This window comes from Phallusia mammillata, chromosome 8 (assembly GCF_965637545.1).
Source record: "Phallusia mammillata chromosome 8, kaPhaMamm4.hap1.1, whole genome shotgun sequence".
Taxonomy (NCBI): domain Eukaryota; kingdom Metazoa; phylum Chordata; class Ascidiacea; order Phlebobranchia; family Ascidiidae; genus Phallusia; species Phallusia mammillata.
Window position 1 is genome coordinate 12,739,890 of NC_137259.1, and position 21,692 is coordinate 12,761,581.

The 21,692-nt window shown below is 35.3% G+C and overlaps 1 protein-coding gene across 1 annotated transcript; it reads right to left on the reverse strand.

The window, feature by feature from the left end:
• Positions 1 to 219: 219 nt before the first annotated feature.
• Positions 220 to 20,920, reverse strand: LOC145205543 (uncharacterized). Its single transcript, XM_080078276.1, has 49 exons — positions 20,778 to 20,920; positions 20,632 to 20,718; positions 20,418 to 20,561; positions 20,221 to 20,333; positions 19,816 to 19,981; positions 19,267 to 19,500; positions 18,784 to 18,914; positions 18,518 to 18,684; positions 18,318 to 18,436; positions 18,062 to 18,214; positions 17,710 to 17,823; positions 17,417 to 17,650; positions 16,847 to 17,066; positions 16,649 to 16,797; positions 16,020 to 16,227; positions 15,449 to 15,598; positions 14,818 to 14,985; positions 14,515 to 14,680; positions 14,210 to 14,394; positions 13,949 to 14,061; positions 13,703 to 13,888; positions 13,224 to 13,472; positions 12,628 to 12,815; positions 11,914 to 12,138; positions 11,633 to 11,752; positions 11,364 to 11,508; positions 10,849 to 10,985; positions 10,689 to 10,783; positions 10,507 to 10,614; positions 7,948 to 10,445; positions 7,655 to 7,803; positions 7,414 to 7,556; positions 7,195 to 7,307; positions 6,934 to 7,066; positions 6,537 to 6,715; positions 6,211 to 6,385; positions 5,929 to 6,051; positions 5,731 to 5,851; positions 5,094 to 5,340; positions 4,541 to 4,803; positions 4,200 to 4,351; positions 3,994 to 4,120; positions 3,866 to 3,932; positions 3,180 to 3,314; positions 2,640 to 2,834; positions 2,344 to 2,563; positions 2,059 to 2,221; positions 1,488 to 1,646; positions 220 to 1,341 (listed from the first exon to the last, which is right to left on the reverse strand). The coding sequence occupies exons 1-49, from the start codon at positions 20,824 to 20,826 to the stop codon at positions 1,150 to 1,152; spliced, it is 10,077 nt and encodes a 3,358-aa protein (XP_079934402.1). The 5' UTR covers positions 20,827 to 20,920; the 3' UTR covers positions 220 to 1,149.
• Positions 20,921 to 21,692: the final 772 nt, after the last annotated feature.

Genomic DNA, 21,692 nt, shown 5'->3' on the forward strand with positions numbered 1-21,692 from the left:
GCATATTAAAACAAACAAGCATTTACGCGTGCCGAACACACGTTAACAAATCGGAACGCTCGTATGTGTACAGGTATACCGTGTAATGCTATATGCTAGCTGATAATTTCAGCGGCTTTGCTATCTCCAGCCCATCGATGTGCTACATAACTCCACAACGCCTCAAAAATGACTGCGTTCGGTGCTTAGTTGTCAAATTTTTTTTCACAAACATCAACGTCGCTGTAAAAAGAAACAGTTTATTTCGCGTTAAAAGTAAAGATTTTGGAAGAACGTTTCATAATTTGTAAAACATGCCGCAAATATTCCCAACACCGTTAAATCGTGCACAACATTACAAAAAGAAATTCTCAGGTTACTCAATTACAATTTTGCTGCTTTTTGAAACGACACTAAAGATAAAACGTATTTGCAAAGATAAAACAGTGGTTGGATATGAAACAAATAAACAATAAAACACAGTTTAAACTTAATTATGAACACAGTTGTTTAATGTATGCTGATTTACCAATTGATATCTTTCTGCTTGCTTATAGATATTGATGGTGCAGTAAAGGCGAAATAAACATGTCTTAAATTCTTAAGGACGAATGACTTAAAGTTTCATGAACTTTAATCAATAGACATAAGGTTCATTTTAGTCTTCATCCACCAAGCAACGAGCTGGAAGATTCTGGTTTAAAAGATACTGTCATAATTGTGTACAAGGAGAAAGAGGCAAAAATAAATCACCCGATTCGTTGTAGGTTTATAAAGCACTCATAACTGCAAATACAGTTTTACAGGAAAGGGCCCATCTGACGAGTTTAGTGCATACACACAGTGGTGGGATTCAGTCGGTTTGCGCAATTCTACAGAACCGTCTCACGAAATTTTATGAGATCACCGGTTGGCTATACTGGTTACTGTGCATGGACTTTTTGTTACAGAACCGGTTGAACAATATGACTTTTGTGATAGAACCGACTGACAAAAAATTTGAATCCGACCACCGATACAAATACCAGTCAGTAGATAAAATCCCAAACATTTTCGAGCTAACCTTTTTCTGTGACTGGCATTCTAACAGGACAGCAGGTTAAGGGGCAATTGTTTTTCCCCGCATCGGTTTTCGGCCAATGAATGTACTATCAAGTGCAAATACGCATATTAACATGAAAGTAGATTTTCAAGAACCGAAGCTTCGTTCCATCGCAGCAAATTTCCGTCCATACGGAAGATACGCATACAACCGTTGAAAGGAGCAGTAAACAAACCAATGGATCGACTCAAGACTGACACCTCGCGGCCAAAACTTCCAATAAATAGTGAATTGGCCTCGTTCAGTTGTGAATAATTGGTCTGCGTTATGTAAAGCATCAAGTTGCACTAAGTAGAGTTTACACACTATAAAATACAAGGCATTTTACTAGAGTAAAACGTCTAAATGAAACTATTAGGCTGTGGCAAGAAAAAACAAACAATTTTTAGTGGTAACATATTCCCACCTTGACTGTTAGGTTCAACTTTTCTTTACCATCCAGCGACAAATTAATATGGCGGCCTATTCTCTTGAGCGCCACCGAGTGCCAAACGCCATCGTTAAACGTCTCACCTGTTTTGGCAACGACGTTGTAATCAAAGGATGGACCAAGCTGCATTGCAACCTGCAACAGAGTAACAAGCATAGATTAGAGTTAACCTTGGTGAAGCGTAGGTATTTTAGATTTGTCAAATGTCTGAAACCTAAAATAGTCCAAAATATCTCACTGTAATTTCATCATGTGAATATTTTTTACATTTTTGCGCGATTTTAAATACATCGTTATGTACCCCAACCCTGACCTGATATCACTTTTGCTATAATCACATTGTTAATAAACACCTGTAATTGAACTACTGTAAGAATACACGATGATACTGTCATGAGACAATAGCTACAATAAAATTATTATACGGTAAAAATACCGCACTAAAGCGATAATGATGAAATAGCCGACATCGTTCAAAATAATGTGATATTTCAAAATACCGATGTAAAACAGACAAACGACATTTTCATATAAGCTCATGTTGTACCTTGACCTTTCCCTCGTAAATTCCAATAGACATGTAATCATCTTGTGATGACCACGCCCTCCCTAACCACAAGATCATCCCGTCCAAACTGGATGTCTGAAAGTCGAAAGTCAAGAGATTTTGAGAGGTGTTTGCTTGGTACAAGGTTGGGTTCTGGTCGAATCTAAACACAGAACCAACGCAATCTTTAAAAATACACACATTTTAGTTGTAGGCACCTAATATGCAGGTGCTGTCGAACAACAGAAGAAACCTAAGCAGGTAAATAACTTTTTCGGAGATTACCTAACTACCGAATCATGTCCAAACCGAACTGGTCCTCGAGATGTTATGTCTTGAATAGAGTTTTCGCAGTACCTCCCTTGCCATCCCCATGTGCAGAGACATTCCGCCGATGCCTTTTTAGACGGCGCAACGCATGTTGAATTGCTATGACATAGACTTACACATGGTAAGTACGTATCGCACCTTCGGCCGGTCCAGTCCGAAATGCAAATGCATTGATCTATGTAAAAAAAATCGAAGAATGGCGTTCCACGTTAAAAAGTTCTTCGCTTTTACCGACTGAAGTTGGAACTTACAGTGACCGTTAATTTCTTCGCATTTTGCGCTGTTGTGGCAAGTTTGGGACCCACAAGGCGAACCATTGCAAGATCCAACGTCGGCACCAGAAATTTCGATCACTCGGTCTGTGATGTCACGGTCGATCACGTGGACACCAGGGTCACGTGATAAATCGTACGACTGATTATTGACCGATAAGTCACGTATGCAACCTGCGCCAAAAAATGCTGTTAGCCGGTCGGGATTGCCTGACTTTAAACTTAGCCACATTTATGTCATCGTTTACGTTAATGAAACCAACTTTCGTGCCTATTTTAGGCTTGTTTTTATATTAGACCTTGTACTGTTGATCTACTGCCAATGTTTCAAAGGCCTAATATTTAAAAAAATACATAGCCTTCTTATACATAGGAGTGAACAACAAAATTAAAATCTTAGTGCCCAATAATATACGCATGTAAACAACTTTACTTTGTACAATTTGTCTTTCGATAAAATCGTTTACAAATTGCAAGCATAAAGAATCAATTTTGCTGAAAACAAAATTGACAAATAACCTTGAAATCCACGTGTATCATGCAAAGTTGCTCGTTCGTCAACGTAGTCAAGTTTCGGGTGACCTCCTACATAGAAATGTGATGAAACGTCCAATGACATCATCTCGTTGTGTGCATTGCCTTCAATGCTTGCAGCTTGTAAGAAAATGGTTTTGTGTGAACGGTTTTACACAAGTATTTTAACCTTGGTAACCAAAGTTTTAATTCACCCATTTGCCCAGCTAAACGTGAGAATTGGCGATCGTTGGGCTGTAACGGCACGACTGCTCTGTGCAGTGTTGCCTTGGCCTTGACTAGAAGCACAATGAATTTAAGAAACTATGGTTTTGGTAATGTGTAAAACTTACCTGCGCTGAGCTCTCCCGCCCTGCATTTAACCGCCTTAATCGTAAACCAGTACTCCCTTGAGACTTCTATCTAACTGACAGTGTACACATAATATGGGCTGTAAAGGTAACCATTTGGCCGATTAAGGCAAACTTTTTATTTTTGTAGATCATGTACTGTCATTCGGGGTCAAACTTCAGGAGGATAAAATTTGGATAAATAACTAACATCTGTCCAAATTTGAATAAATTTGAAGCACTCTTTCTTGACCAAACGCGTATAACAAACCAGTGTTAGACAGAAAAAAAATATATGTATCCCCTTCTTGGAAAGGGGACCCATAACTAAAAAAAACATACCTGTGCTATCTTCGCCTATTCGCCATACTTTAATCTTCGCTTTGTTACGCACTCGCCATATGTTTACCTGAATCAGAAACAAGCATTTTTTTGTTGTGCTGTTTAATTATTCGCATTCAACAAATTACCTCGTGCCACGTGTCCCTTTCCACTTGCAAATCGGTATGTATAGAAAGCAGTGAACCTTGACCGAGGTTTAATCTCAACATAACATTTCTTTCGTGTATTGACAAACTCAAAAAATCACAGTTGTTTCTGTAGATTTTGACCAAAACAATTTTTTGTCACTAAACGTTGCATTTGCATTAATTTTTAAATGGGATTGTTCATTTACCGATTTTGTTCGTCGTCCATGTAAAAAAGCAAACCATTTTCGTCTGTCCATGGTTTAAACTGAAGACGAATTTGTGTTTCCCGTCTCAAATTCAAAGAACTTATTCGCATCCATGATTTTCCAGTGAAGAACGGATCGCCAATCGTGATAGCCTTGCGAAACAAATATTCCTTCTTAATAAATTACGCTTTATTTGTCATTAGGCGAAAGCTATTCATCTCGCTACAGCGAAATGGCCATGGAATGTTGGCAGATTAAAATTTTCGGTGAATGTTAAGCAAGTGACTTATACACTTGTCACACTTGTTCGTTAAAAGAGCAAAGCAGTTTGGCACACTAACCGTGGTACAATCTGATCCTGACCAACCAATGGTGCACACACACTGAAACCCAGATTCAAACGTCACACAAGTACCACCATTATGACACGGTTTGACGTCACAGGGACTTGTCGGCTCGTCACAATACACGCCCTTCCACGGTTTGTTGCATAGACACTCAAAGCCATTGCGATTAGCTTGGCAACGAGCTTGATTTTCACACGGATTGGGGCGACATATTTCTGTTATAGGACAAGTTGTGACACCGCGGCCAGAAATGACATCTAAAAGTTTCAAAAGCACACATCAACGAATACTGCTTTATCCTTGTTAAATAGATAAAGTAAACATCTATCTGGACTTTTAGGCACCAATAGAGATATTATAAATCCTACATCTTTACGATAAATCCTACATCTTTACATCATAAGTATATAAATGAAAAACATGACATGAGGACACTTGGCGGCCGTTGGTAAAATATGGACCTCTAATGCGACCTTCATGGCGAAAAGGTTGTGCACCCCTGTCTGATATAGAACTATAGGTAAAACATTTAAGATTCGGTTCGCACCTTTTTGTTGCATTAGTTCAAGCCATTCCGTCTCAGTATTGCGATTTCCCTGACATGATTTAATCCTCTGTTTAGTTTGTATCCTCACGTAATAAATACAACCTTGAAATGGGTTGAAGTAGGAATAAGAGGAGGCTAATGGATTCCGATTGGTCAACAAACCGGTTTCCATGCCACCGATATACAAAGACGAATTTTGCGGTAAATCGAGATCTTCAAAAAAGCCAGGTGAAGATCCATTGGTGACCTATATAAAATAAAGGTATTTGATTGGGAAAAAATAATTTTGTTTTGATGCCTAGTTTTGCTCTACATCAGCCAAAGCGGCTATACTTCGTATGTCAATAACATATCACATTACAGAAGAGGGAAAGATGCAGAATCACACATTTACGCGTTAAAAAACGCTTTTTGGTTTCAAATAGGTAAAGTTGGAGCGTCTATGGCTTATTACGATGTTCAAATACTAGCAAGTGTTAACATTTTGTTGATCTCCACACACAACTCGCAACATTCTTCGAACAGTTTTTCACTGATTAATCGCGCTAAATCGAATTTACATGAGTACAAATAGGTTTGTAGCCCAACCTTGGTCATACTATTTCGTTACAAAATTGTTTGCATATTGGAATCTTACCTGATTGTTAAGCATTAGGCTCGCCACCTGTCCCTTGCGTGTCGCCACTAGCTTGTTTACTTTCGAAATTGAAGCTGAAATCGGCAAAACAAGCTGAACTGTACCATGACCAAGATCAAACCTGCAAAAACGATCGACCGGAGATATGATAAGCACAGCACAGAATGCAAAAAAATAATATGGTGCTTGCATGCTTACTCGAATACTAGTTGTCCATCTTTTATCACAAGGATCAGGTAATCACTTTGACGACTTGATGAAACGTCACCTGCCAACAGTAGTAGTGCATCACTGTTCGGATTAGATTGGACAAACTTAATCCTGAATAGGAAATAATACGATGAGCAACTTAAAGTTTAAAGAAGCACAAAAAAACAAGCATCTACATTGAAAAAAAGTTAGTGCAGCTTTCGTCGAAAAAAAGTTTTGGATGAAAGGGTTTTTTCATGCAAAAAAACTTTGCACAGATATCACACCAACCTAATCTCAAACTCTTGCTGTAATCCCATAGGAGTGGGAAAGGACAAATATGAGGGAAAATTCATCACCAGACCAGCAAAGTGCCAAGCTTCAGTTTCCTGCAGACTCTTATCTTTCTCTTCACAAAATTTTCCTTTCCAACCAAATGCACATAGACAAGTTAGATTGCCAATACCTTCAAATTATTTTTTCATGGATTTTGAAAAAGTACAAAGTTGTTTAGAGTTTAGCAACAGGTTTAATGATTAACAAGCATTTTTTCAATAATGCAAAAACAGCCTATAAACCAGTTAGTGTTTAAGTCAAAAATTTGCAGATTAGATTACCGGTTTCAACGCAAGTTGCCTTGTTTTTGCATGGTGTCACAAAACAGTGTAGTTCTTCACAAGTTGGTCCTATGTATGGGAATTGACATTTACATGTCCAACTTTTAACTTTACTTTCAAGGCATGTTCCCCCATTTTTGCACTTTTCACCAAAGCAGCTTGGTGCTTTGCCAGATATTCTAAAACGCATGACAAAATATGTTTAAATTTTGAAACCACCAGAACCCAATACCAGAACTGCAGACATTTGCTTTGAGATTAATTCCACATAAATTTACAAAAAAGGCTAAAATAAAATGCTACTTTAAACTGTATCTTATTTAGTGAAAAAAAATCTATTTGGGAGTTAAACCAAGTTTATACAAATCCTACCACAATTGCCGAAAAAGTTTTCTACCTGCATTCTGATATCTGATGGGATACAACTGCATATGCAGAAAGAAATTTGACACCATTTATAGTAAAATCAGAAATGCATCCTTCAAAGTTGTTCAGTCCTCTGGTATCTGATTGATTACCAGGAAAGCAACCTAAAATACAAATAATAATTAATTTCAGAGAAGTAAAACTTTTACGATTAAAATATCTTCCCAGATAAACAATCGTTATAAGTATGTTTTTCCCGGTCAGTAAGATTTGAAGATATTTTACAGCTTACCAAGATAAACACTCATAGCTTTGTGTGGGGAGTTTGTTGAAAGTTCTAAGCTTTGTGAAACTGGAGGGCCAGAATTCACCACAAGAATCACAAAACAAGAGCTTAGATTGTGTCTGCAAAACATTACATATTTTTCTTTTAAAATCAAAACAGTTATTTAAGTGCAAAAAAATTTTTTTTTACCACACACCATAAAACACTATGAACACAAAGTCTTACATCAAGGATATGTTGTATTGAAAGCCCTTGACTAGTTTTCTCGATCTGTCTACAAGTTTGAGTTCCTTCCCTTTGCATGTAGAAGTGTAAGTAATGTAGTTATCCATAATGTACAAGTGCACGACAGCAGTTTGTGTTTCATCCTAAACCACAGTCAATATTTTAGTGATCACTATTCCAAGGTGTAAAGTTGAAAAACGAAAAACACAAGTCGTTTTTATTACAATTTTCATGAGTTTACCTTTCCATACAAAAGGTTGGTGCCATTTATATCAGAGTGAAGAACAATGGAAAGAAACATGTCTAGATTATCATAGGTTTCTGAAGCAAAAACCAAACATGATTCTTTTGTAAATTCTGGCTTAGCTACCTCTTTGTCACATAGATCACCTGTGATAAAATTGAATATAAATAGTAATTTAAGTCACTCATAACTAAATGATTACGGTTAAATGTTTGTTAGTCTTTTTAGTTGTAAATGACTGGTTATTTTGTTGTTTAGAAGCTACATTAAAAAAGGAACTTTGTACAAACCTACAAAACCAGGCCTGCAGAAGCAGTGAAATCCTTCCTTGCCAAGATAATTCATAATACAATGTCCACCATGTCCACAGGGTTCAGAAGAACATGCATCTTTTGCATTTAAAATTGGTACTTTATATTTTTCTTTTTCTACAGAAGGCCCAGGATTGCCTGGAAAAGTGTATGGAACTGTTTCAAACTTGGAGCTACTATTATCAGTTGAAAATGGTGTAACAGTTTTGTTGCTTTTTGCGGCTTCATTTCTGTTTTCCAAAATTTTGTCCAAATGAGTTGTGTTTAAGATTTTTTCACGCTCAATGCCAGATTTCTTGACTTCAATATTTTTTTCAGGTTTTTGCTCTGTTAAAAATGGTACAGAACTATTTGTCTCATTTGAGTTGGAAAAAGGCTTGGAAAAGAGCATCTTGATATCTGATCCCACTTTGGCACTTTTTGTGTGATTTTTCAAGTCAAAAAAACTATGGTTTCCATTTTCAGTACTTGGTGACAAATCACCTAACACTATTTTTGAAGAATGATTTTGAGGTGTTGCTAGATTAAGAGTCGGTTCGTGAGAACCATTGGAATAACCAAACTTTGGTATTCGGGGAAATTCCACAACATCATTGGAGCTATTGGCTTTTGACACCTCATCCAAATCAAGGTTGGTGCCAAGTTTAATTTCAGTTTTATTATTTTTCATGTCTGTACTGGTATCAAAAGGCAGACTGTCATTCTTAGGTGTATCTTCAATTCTATTAAAATTGGCATCCAATGGTTGACTTTCATTTGTAGGTATGTCTGATGTTTCATGCAAAGTGATATTAAAAATGGGTGGAGTTACTGATGCTGGGAGTGCCGAGTCAGAAGAATTCATAGTTGTTGTCATTAATTTTGGGATTTTAGAATTATTTACACCTTTTGGTAAGCTTTGGTTTGATATTAATGTGACATCCGAAGCCAACAAACTTGTACTCTCTGTAGATGTTTCCAGAAAACTGTCATCTTCATTATTTGTAGCTAGTGAAATATTCTCTGCCACACTTGAAGTGCTTAACCCAAAAGTTGTTAAAGGTTCTGTTTGTGTATCAGTAGGTGCTTGTGTAGTGGATTCAGTATCCAGTAAAGCAGTTGTGGTATATTCACTGTCATTAAAAATGCTTTGACCTGTGTTACTGTTATTCCTATAAAACATGGCAATGTTTGTTTTATTGTTTGTTTTTCCACTAGTTGTAACACTTACACTGGGAAAAGAGACATTGAATTCACTTGAGGCATTCCTTGTTGTAGAAACAGTATTGTTTCTTTGAAAAGGAGTAGTAGGGTTTAGGGATATTGTTTCTAGAGTAGAGGTCTCAACATCTGGTATGTCTGTTTTATTGCTATTGATTTTTTCATAAGATGCTAGCACTGGTGTGCTTGATGTGGTTATCAGTGTACTTTCTGTAGTCACTGGTTCAAATGAAGTTGTCAGTGGTGGTGTTCCTTCTACAAGTGTTGATGAACTTTGTTTTGCTGAAGTTGCACTTTGTGTGACTAATTGTGTACTTTCTGCAGTAGCTGATGTATTTTGTCCACGCACTGGTGTAGTTTCAGTGGCCACCACCATACTTTCTGTAGTAATTGATATGGTGTGTGGTGCTACTTGCACACTTGGTATCGACACTGTCACTGTGGATTCTGTTGTTACTGGTGTATCATGGGTTGTGAAAGATGCACTTGGGATGGTTACAAATGCACTTTCGGTGTCAGCTGAGTTTTGTTCTGTTGCTAGTGAATTATATGGTGCAATTTCTGTAACAATTTCGTCTTGAATCTCTTGTGCTCGGGTTGCAGTTTTTGTTGTGGCATGTACACTTTGCATTGTTAGAAATGCACTTTCTGAAGAGACAAAGTTAGTTGCTGGGGGACTTTCTGTGGTCTCTGGTGTTAGTTGGGTGGTAAATGATGTTCTTGGGGTGGTTGCAGATGCACTTTCAGTTTCAACAGAGTCAGTTTGTTCTGCTTCCAGTGCTGTGGTTGGAACTTTCGTTGTGACAAGTGCACTTTGCACTGTCATAAGTACACCTTCCATGGTGATCGATTTAGTTTTTGTAGTCACTGGGTCACTGGTTGTAGTCATAACGACATTTCTGGTGTTAAATGGTGTTTGTTCAGTGGTTTCTGCAGTAACCAGTGCACTTTGTGTCCCAATTGCAACTTCTCTAGTATTCAGTACTTCCAACGGAAAAGCCTGTGTTGACATGTTTAAATCAAAATCTGTCTTGCTAGACATATTATACCAACTAATTTGTTGAACAGTGGGATCTACTGGTAAACCAGTTTGATTTAGGTGATGTTTGGTGCTAACAATTATTTGGCATGATTGACCAGTGTAGCCTCCTGTGCATTGGCAAAAAGCAGTGCTGCTATTTATCACACAAACTCCACCATTTATACAAGTGTTTGGCCAGCAGTCATCATTTTCCAGTTCACATTTGTTTCCATGATATCCAGGTTTACAAAAACACCTGCAAAACAGTTTAATTACTTAGAAATATCAAAGCATCCGACATAAATAGTTAAACTTACTTATAATCAAAACCCAATGGAGTGCACTTTCCATCATTTTTGCAAGGATTTGGTATGCAGGGTGTTGCCCTCTGTGTACAGAACTTACCAAAGTAGCCAAGTTGACAGCTAAAAAGGAGTTGGCTTGGTAACACTTTGACCATATTTACACAATAAACAACAAGTTTTTTACAGTAGAGTACCTGCATTTGAAAGAACCGAACAGGTTTTCACAGGTTGCATTGTTCTGACAAGGATCAGATAAACATTCATCAATATCCACTTCACACAAAGTTCCCTATGGGCAAAAGTTTTTGTCTTACCAATTATACAGTGTAACTGATTAATTACATTGAAACCAACCGAAAACCCAGATTTGCAGATACAGTAAAATTCAAACCCGACTCCCTCATGACATGTTCCATTGTTTTGACACTGGGAACCAAACAATGCATCTTCACACACTTTAACATCAAACTGACAATCAATTCCTGTAAAACCTAAATTCAAAACTAATAACGAACTTATAGTCTCGAGTGGTATTTTCCAACTAAATCAGGTATTGAGAATATCCACTGCTCCATTACATTCTGTTTCTGGAACTGGCAGATAGCATTATAGCATTGAGTTAAAAAGTGGTGCATATAAAATGACATTAGTGGTACATAACATGGAGTAAAATAACCCAAGTCAGTGTTAAAAAGTTTCAGGTAATGTTCAGAAGTGGTTAGAAATTGTTCAGAAGTGGTTAGAAACTGAAACGGGGTTAACAGTGTAAAAAATGGACTGAAAGCAAATATTACAATAAAAACTACATTAATTAAATTGACTCTACACTGTGACATATATTTTTTGGTTGGTGAGGCAAAACATTATACCTTCATGACATGAACAGGTGTATGTGCCCAATCCAGATATGCAGGTTGCATTGTTCATACACGGAGATGACTCACAGTAATTGATTTCCTGATTGCAATAACGCCCAGTCCAACCAGAAGAACACACACACACATAGTCACCAATCTGCAATGTAAAACACACACATGCATGAAAACATATTCCAAAAAAGGTTTTAGTTATATGCTTTCATTCTACATGTAGGAATTACTTTATGGTTAAATATATATCAACTTTCAACAATGAGCACCTTGTCAGAACATGTTGAATTGTTTTCACATATTGCTTCCTTACAGTCATCAATGTTTGTGCCACAGTTAAAGCCATTAAAACCCAAAAGGCAATTACATGAAAAATAACCATGGTGATCCTATAAATAGGAAAACAATTATGTGTCAACTTGCGAAAAAATGCAAAATTAGTTTTTGTTTGATATGGGGCAGCTTTATAGCAATTAGATGCAATGTATTTTGATACTTGTATTAATTGGAAATATATATAAAATACTTTACAAATACAATATACACTTACTTCACATGTCCCATTATTCAAACAAGGTTGTGACAAACATTCATTGACATCTATATTACATGAAGGGCCAGTAAATCCATCAGGACATTCACATACAAAGCCACCATATGAATTGAGACATGTTCCACCATTGTTACATGGCTCCCCCTTGTGGCACTCATTGACATCAACACTACAAACTTTGCCAGTAAAAGAAGGTGTACAAATACATAGAAACGTGGTATCCTGAAAAAAAAAACATGAAAAAACACTCAAACTCAATACATGGGTTGAAAATTGTCACATTAGCATCAGACAAATTTTTGAAAGTCCATAGCTTTTTATCTGTAGTTTAATATCCTACCTTTTAGCAAGCTTAAACACAAAACTTTCCACCAATTTATAAAAAAATGTTTTGTCATATATGCTGATTGTTTTGCTGAAACAAATTTAACAACTATTTCTATTTCAGCTGATGTGGTTATAAAAGCATTAAGTCAATAAATGATAAGTAAGCTGCCAGTGCACACACTTCCTTATCACTGCAGCTGGGAATAAGACATAGGGTGTGTCGGTTAGTATAGCCTTTCAACTACACTCATGATTGTCAGGAGTAACATGTCCACACTAGTCAACATGGCCTATTCCTTGTCCCCAGCTGCACTAGTCACATACTATAAGTCAGTGTGCACCATTTCCAATACATTTGTATAATTTATTGAATTGTGAATGTACCACTTTAATGCATGTTCCTTGATTCTTGCATGGATGTTCATCACAAATGTGGCTTTCAGACTCACAATGTCTCCCATTAAAGCCAGTGGGACAGTTGCATATATATCCACCAATACCATCTCGACATTTTCCATCATTTAGGCAAGGTGCAGAGATGCATTCATCGATGTTGATTTCACAAAACACCCCTATCATAAAAGCATTAATATATCAGTGAGAAAATAGTCAAAAACTTTAAGTAAAGCTTATACTTTTACCCCACAAAAAAGTTTAGTATTACCTTTACTCCATAAAAAGTTATGTGACAAAAAGATAATAAAAAAAACAAAATATGGGGCCACCAAGAGAATGCTACTGCAAATACTGATTTAACAATATATTCTGTATGATTAGTTATAAGATTAAAGTGTATTTCCTTTCAATATTTTGTACAACAGAACTAGATGTTGAGAAATGAACAGCACTTGATGAGGCTTGTAAAATGTAACTTTTGTTTTGTTTGAAGCTTTAGCAGCAAGCATTAATATGTCAATGCCTAAACAAAACAGTTATGCCCTTAAAGGGATTTAACTCCATCTTATACACAGTGTATTTACCTGCATACCCAGCAGGGCACTGACAAACCATTCCAACTGCTGCACTCTCAATTGTGCAAGCAGCATTGTTTTGACAAGGGTTGTTAGTGGGACTACATGGATCATACTCTGTTTCACACAGTTTCCCAGTAAACATAGGCAGGCATTTACATAAAAAGTGATCCAACATATCAAGACATGTTCCTTTGTTCAAACAGGGATTGGAATTACACTCATTTATGTTCAAGCTGCAATTTTTACCACTATAACCTGCAAAATAGACATATTTTGGGAACAGAAATAGATTTGCTTACATAATACACTTTATGTAATAAAGCATTTCAGTTTTTGTAACTCCTTACATTTGAAAAACAAAACTAAACAAAACAGTTTTTACTTGAGTTGGCTGAACTTAAACAAAGAATTTTTTTTAAATGTTTTAAAACAGTCTTGAAACAATTAAAAATAAGATGATTACTTGGATCATTCAGATAACTTACCACTCAAACACAAACACTGGTAGTCCAAAGGTCTATCAACACAGGTGGCATTATTTTTGCAGGGATTGTAAAGTAGACATTCATCAGTTTCATGTTCACAATAATCCCCAGTCCACCCCGGTTCACAAGTACATTGAAATGTGTGACTAAAATTCTGACATGTTCCGTTGTTTTCACATTGGATTTCTGTCAAAATAATGAGCTTGTTGTAGAGTATTAAAGTGGTATGGAATTTTGAAAACTTACTCAGACAATTGTCATATGGTTGATCACAAAGCAAACCCGAAATTCCTGGGGGACAGAGACATGTAAATTTGTTTAAGCCATCAATACACAAGCCACTGTTGCACGGATTGGAGCTGTAAAAAATATCAAAATTTTTTATCAAAAAAAAAGCATTTATATGACAAAATTCAGTTCATAATTAACAGACATTCTACCAAATTCTTTAAAGATTAAAAGATTTTACCACAACAGTGCTAACATAAAAATGAGTACGTAAAGTACCTGCATTCTTTAATATCAGTCACACATTGTGGACCTGTAAATCCTGGAGTGCACTGGCAGCTATAACCCTGATGTACTCTGATTTCATTCCCAGTTTCATGTGGGTCTTTTAAAATGTTGGTACAAGTTGCTTGGTTGTAGCAAGGGTTTGGATCATCGCACGGTAGTTTTTCACAAAGTAAACCCTTTAGATTAAAGAGAATTTTTTTTTAATTTTAAAACTCTTTTGCAAGTGCCAAAGAAATGAAGATATGTAACCACAACTATGTGATCAAATTAAAAACCTCTTTTGCTTTTCAATGTACCTTGTATGGACTTGGACATAAGCATTCAAATCTTGCAATCAAATTTATACAACTGCCTTCTCTCTGGCATGGATTTGAGGAACATTCATCAATTTCATTTTCACAATAGTTTCCATCATACCCAGGCAAGCAATCACACTGATATTCATTTACCAAATTTTGACACCTTTAACAAAATGTTATCAACAACACAACAATAAAATACTTTGATTCAAATTTATGTACTAAATTTATTTTTTGTAAAAACAAATATATATTTGTAGGTAAATTATATTTATTTGATGTGCAACATGTAACACTTACATTGCGTTATTTTTGCAAGGATTACTTAAACATTCATCAATGTCAGTTTCACAGAACTTTCCAATATATCCTGGTTTACAGAGACACTCAAATCTGGCCTTTAAATTTAAACACTCTGCCTGGTGTAAACATGGAGAACTATTACATTCATCAATATCAACATCACATCTGGAAAGGAGAAGATTTATTTCAATCTAAAATTTGCTTGCAATACTGAGTGTAAAGTTTGGTATCACTTCTGTACCCAAATGCAATAATCAGAAATGTTTTAACGTTTAGGTAGAAATGGTAAATGTGTTAATTTTTTTTAAATTTATCATTTTGATTCTAAAAACAGTTATACTTAAGCATAACCTGCTTTGTAGCTTGATGGTTAAAGATTTTTTGCCATAATATTCATTACTATGGAACACTACATATGGATCTGTTCATAAGTTTAATGATGAAAATAACGACACAAATAGACGTAAAAAGCGTCATGCTTTATTTTTCAATGATACTCATGCCATCATCAGTGATATTAAATTCAATACTACTTAAACAATAATAATAGCGTACATTCACATATGTATGAGGAGAAAACACTTCTATATCTTTAATTATTTTTTGGACATATTTTTTTTAAATTTACCTTTCACCAATAAATCCATTTTCGCAATAACAAGTGTATGAGTTAACTCCATCAACACATATTGCATGGTTGAGGTTGCAATCATTGGACAAACAATCATCAGCATTTATTTCACAAACCTCACCCTGAAAGCCAGGTGCACAACTGCACCTAAAACAAGAATTGTGTTTTATGAAATGTTGTGGACGATTTAAATGTGTATTTGCATGTTTTGCAATCATGCAATTTTAGTCAAAATACCATAATCAGTAATAAAAAGTTGTGCAGTCGGGAAACAAAGCAAGTTGTAATAAACCAAAGTTGGTTGAACATTTTTGTGTTACCTTTGCAATTTATTTAACTTTTATCTTCTTATGCCACACTGTACTTATAGACAAGTCTGGATACATGCATAACCAAATTGCCAAGCTTTGTATGTGATTAATGATTTTTTTCAACAATGGCAATGGTTGAGATATGCAATCACCATGCAACAAACAAGTTATACAACTAACTGAACTCTTCTGTACTTTAAAAATCTTTACCCACACAAGTTTTAATAACCTACTTCCAACAAAGAAAACCTAGTTACCTGAAACCAGGTGATAGATTTGTGCAGTTCCCGTTATTTTTACAGATATTATCTTCACACTCATTGATATCTACTTCACAAGAGGTTCCTGTGAATCCTTCAATGCATTTACATGTGTATGATCCAATGCCATCCACACATTGTAATGTACCAACATGATTGCAGTTGTTATTAATACAGTCATCGATATTTTCAGAGCAATTTTGTCCTGTTTTGAAACAATGAAACAAACAAAAATGTAGGATCAAAAATTACCCCCCAATAAGTAAAGTAAATATAAATGTATTTGCTGTTTCATTATCAATAAGTAAAGTATGATTTATTTTAAACACCATAAAATACAATTTTGTGTACATAATGTTGTACACAAGACACATACTTGAAGGATAGCTTAACTAAAAACAAAATTGCCAGTGATCTGGAATAAACATAAACATTTTATTTCGCAGATTTACACTGATGATGACAATAGTTTTGTTGAAATGTCTGTTTTAATAAAAATGAATACGTTTTACTCTACGTCGCTGGCAATTTACTTTTTATTATAGCTATTATTCAAGTCCGTGTCTTGTGTACCTAACATATTTCGCAGATGTTCTGACAAAAACAATTGTGGTAGGTCTACCAACCTGTGAATCCGGGGAAACACAAACATACATATTCCAATCCTTCATTGATGCAAGATGAGTTATTTTGACAAGGTTTCAAATGTGTACATGGGTCATAAGCTACGTCACAAGTTTCACCAATAAAACCATCTTGACACAGACAATGAATCCTTAGTTAAAAACGGAGTTAATAATACAGTTGTAATAGGGAATGTAAACAAAACTTCATTATAGATAAATTTACCATTCAGTTGGTCTTGACAGGTGCCTCCATTGACACATGGGTTTGATTGACATTCATCAACATTACCTTGGCAGTTGTGGCCTGTCAAGCCTTTAGGACAATGACACTTGTACATGGCAATTCTATCGTCACATGTTCCATTGTTTAAACATGGACTTGATGCACATTCATCAATGTCTTCCTCACAGAAAGAGCCTTTACAAACAGGATAGAAAGTAATTACCTTCAATGTCATAAAAGCCTTCGAAAATATATTAAGACAGTGCACATAAAATAACTATTCGGTTGAAAAGATGGTGCAGCTGCAGCATGTTCAGCTCTCATCTTGAAACTGTTCCCTACACTTTTTTGAGTTACTAAACAATAACAACAGTGGGGAGCTAATTTCGACATGGTAATTGTTTTTGAAGTGATTGTGCCCTTTTCGCACCAGAGAAATAAACTCAACCCAACTTATTTTTCAATGAGTTTTGCATTCATCAAAAAGTAAAAAAAGTAGTTTAAAAAACATTTTACTACAGTTAACAAAAAACATGTTTGAATACCTGCGTATCCCTTTGTGCAGTTGCAAGAGACTTCATTACCACCCGTTGTTTCAACGCATTGGCCATGGACACATTTCTTATAGTTTTTGCACAGATCAACATCCACAGTACAAAGTTCTCCACTAAAGCCATGCTGACAAAGACACTGGAAACCACCAGGAAAATTTACACAGGTTCCACCATTTATGCAAGGCAATTGAAGACACTCATTAATGTCAAAAGAACAAAACTGACCTGTACAATATTTTAAGGTTAGGTGACAAATGAATAAAATTGATAGTGCAGGTGCTTACCAGAAAATCCAGATCCACATAAGCACTGAAAACTGTCTTCTCCATCAATACATGTTGCATTGTTTTTACAGGGATTTGAAATACAATCATCAATATTGGTTTCACAATGCATTCCTACAAAAAATGGCTGAATAGTTAGGGTTATTGGTTTGTAGCAAAGGACTTTTAAAACAGGGTATTTTACAAAACTATCCAGTTTGCTTTCCACAGACAAAGAATGACATTTTATAACAGGTAAAATTTACCACATTTTATAACAGGTAAAATTTACAAAAAAAATGTATGGATACGTTATAACTAACAAGTATAAGCGTTCAGGTATCTCTGCTCTTAAAATATTTTTACTTGGTACCTCCATATCCTCTTTTGCAATAACACTGATACCCATTGATTAGATCCAAACATTGTCCATGGTTAAGACATGGCTCTGATTGGCATTCATTGATATTTTCTTCACATTTGTTACCAGAAAAGCCATCATAGCACTTACATGTTACACGGTTGCCTACAATGTGCAAGGAAGCTTACATTCAACCGAATACAACAAAAAATAAAATTGCAAAAAATGATTCACAAGGTTTCAAATGCAGTAGAAAAAAATTACACACCATCAGTTGTTTCAAGACATGTTCCATTATTGCAATTAAAATTTTGGCACAGATCTTTGTTGACCTCACACTTGGCACCTTCAAATCCAGTGGTGCAGATGCACTCATATGAGTTTAGCCTTTATTAACAAAACAAAACACAGTAACTAAATTGTACAACAAAAAATATTCAGGTTTTCTTTGTTTTGAAAATTTAATACCTGTCTTCACATGTACCATTATTCATGCAAGGGTTTGAATAGCACTCATCAATGTTAATATTGCATTGTCTTCCAGAAAAACCTTTTTCACAAATGCAGATAAATCCATCGGTGCCATTTATACAAGTACTTCCATTTTTACATGGAATTGATGAACAAAAATCAATCTACAACACGATGATAGCCACTTTCAATTTTAAGGTTTTGCTTGTGTAAAAACAACAGACAAATGAATAACAAAACATGTTACGTTTGGTAAACCTTACCTTAACTTCACACTGTTGCCCTGTGTAGGAAGGTGGACATAGACAATATGAGTCTCCAATTAGGTTTTGACAAGTTCCATTGTTTTGACATTCAGGGTCACATGTGTTTAATGAAATAGAGCAGTTCTGCCCTACATCAATATTGGAAAAAAGAAAATAATAATTCAGACAAAAGCTATCTTAGCCAATTTACTAGCGTAAAACAGGGTACAATAAATTACAAACAAATGTGGATAATTGCATAGCAGTTAATCTAACATTTTAGTTTACAGCCCCTATTGTAACTTATGAAACCAGTTAATCGGGATTCCAATTCGCAAATTAATTTGTCTTAATTAACAGGTTTTCTTGCAATTAACTGGTTTCATCTGTATCACCATAAACAGTTTCTCATCTGGTTTTGAAGGTACAGTTTAAAACACTGACAACAATACCCATGATTATAGGGATTGCACTGTTTTGGACATAAAACACAGCACTAACCTGTATATCCAAACGCACATTCACACAAGTAAGAATTGCCAATATTGTGACATCCCACACTAAAGCCCTTTTGACAAAATCCTAATGCACAGTAATCAATATTGCTCTCACAATTCTTGCCATAGAATCCAGCTAAACAGTGGCATTCATATGATTGTTTCATTGTTTCACAGGTTCCATTATTTTTGCATGGAGTTGATGTGCAAGGGTCCAAGATATTGGTACAGTATTTACCTAACAAAACTGAAAATGTTAGCACTAAAGGTGTACTTAAAAGCACATAACACAAACAATAGTCCAAATAAAAAAGGACAAGTTATTGTGCAAACATATTACAACTATCAGAAAATGAAAGTTTAATCAAACAAAGCCTTTAATTGACCCATAGGAAATACACTTTTGATGTTAGTTTGTTAAAAATCTGTTTTAAAAAACTGATTTTTAACCTTTCATATGATCAAAGGGTTGGAAACTTTTTTTTCTGAGAAACCAGATGAAAGAGCAAGTTTAGTATTATTATTATTATTTGGAGGCAAACAGATACAGTACCTGTGAAACCAAATGTGCACATGCACACAGGTAGATTACCATCCATAACGCAGGAAGCATTATTTTCACATTGGCTTGCATGCAGATCATCACAAACTGGTTTAAATTCCATCTCACAGTTACGACCAGTGAAGGTAATGGGACATAAACATAAATATCCATTATCCTGCACAAAAATTACAAAGTGAATCAGATTAAGAACGGTTATAATTTTTTTACGAAAAAAATTCTACCTTGGATTAAGTAAAACAGAGAATATTACCAGCACCAGGTACTCAAGTGTTAGGCAAAATGTAAAATAAACTTTAGGCTCCGTGATTGCAGTGTGTTTTTTCACCACGCTAAAAGAACTCTACTCAAACTCTTTTTTACAGCATTAGACAATAGCTACTTAATCCATATTACTTTTTGTAAACATGTCCCATTGTTTTTACATGGTTGAGAGGTGCAGTCCATGGGAGCAAGACTAAGTTCACAATGTCTTCCAGTCAACATAGGTGGGCACAAGCACCGATAACCTGCAAAGACAAATTTACAATGAACATTATATTTTAATACCATAATCCATGTAAATTAGTGATTCTGAACAATAACTTTCTTACCAGTTTTAACAACAATACATGTTCCTCCATTTTTACAGGGTTCATTAAAACACGTATCCAACTTTAATTCACAATAATTCCCACTCCAACCATTCTTGCAGTCACACATGAACTTTGAGTCTTTTTGCACACATTTTCCATTACCTTTGTCAAAAAACGCTTTAGTATGACACAGAAAACAAATTACTAAACATACAAATGCCAAAATACTCACCAAAACACATTTCTCCCTCAGCATGACAATCAACTTCCACAACTGTGATATTTATTCTCGATCCATTTCTGCACATTTTGTCATTGTCTGAATTTTACAATGCAAGTTATAAGAGAAGTATTGCTATATTCAAAGAAAGAACTTACCATTGTTAATAATGGTCAACAAATTTTGACCAAACTTAAAAAAATCCATTATTGGCTGAAGAGTGTCTAAAGATTTTAAATCCGTTGCAGTTGCATTATCAATTTTGCATTCATTAAAACTCAGTTCATTGTGCAGATGAACAACCACATCTGATCACAACAAACAGTTCATTTAAAAGCCCAAAAAACAGTTAATACAGTCCCTGCAGATAAAACTTACCATTTTCTGAAAACCCTTTAACTGTTATATAGTCAATAGATGTTGCCACCACTGGGCACAACTGCAGAGGTACTTCTAAAGAAAATATATGTATTAAAATCTAGCACTAATATATACGTTTGTTTTAGTCATTTTCGAAAAAACAATAAGACAAAAGTAACTGCATAGCAAAATCAAACCTTCATCACCAGATATTTCATCTTCATGCTCTTGACCAAAGCAACCAACAAAACTTTTACATTTCATGGACTCAAAATCAACAGTAATATTGGTACTTTGGTAAGTTCCATTTGTCATAAAAAGTGGTATATTGGAGGGACAACCAATAGCCAAGTCTGCACCCACATGTGCTACATGAACACACAGTAGTATAACAGAAAATAAATTCATGAATGCTTTAATATTTGTTTATTTCTTCCTTCCATTTTTTTCTCTTTTAAAACAAACATAAGTATAATATTTTGTATAACAAACCACCAGTAAGAAAATTCTGATCTCAGATTGATTCTCAAACACTTGCAAGTAAGAGTTTTAAAATAATGTTAAAAAAGGTTATTGTGAAAAAATGGCGCTATCCTGAATTTAAAAGCTACTTTCAAGTACTTATGGAGTGCTTGTTACACACTCTTCTCACAAATCGGGAAAAAATGGTCCACTTGAACACACAAAAAAGCATGCAGCAACCATATATAATC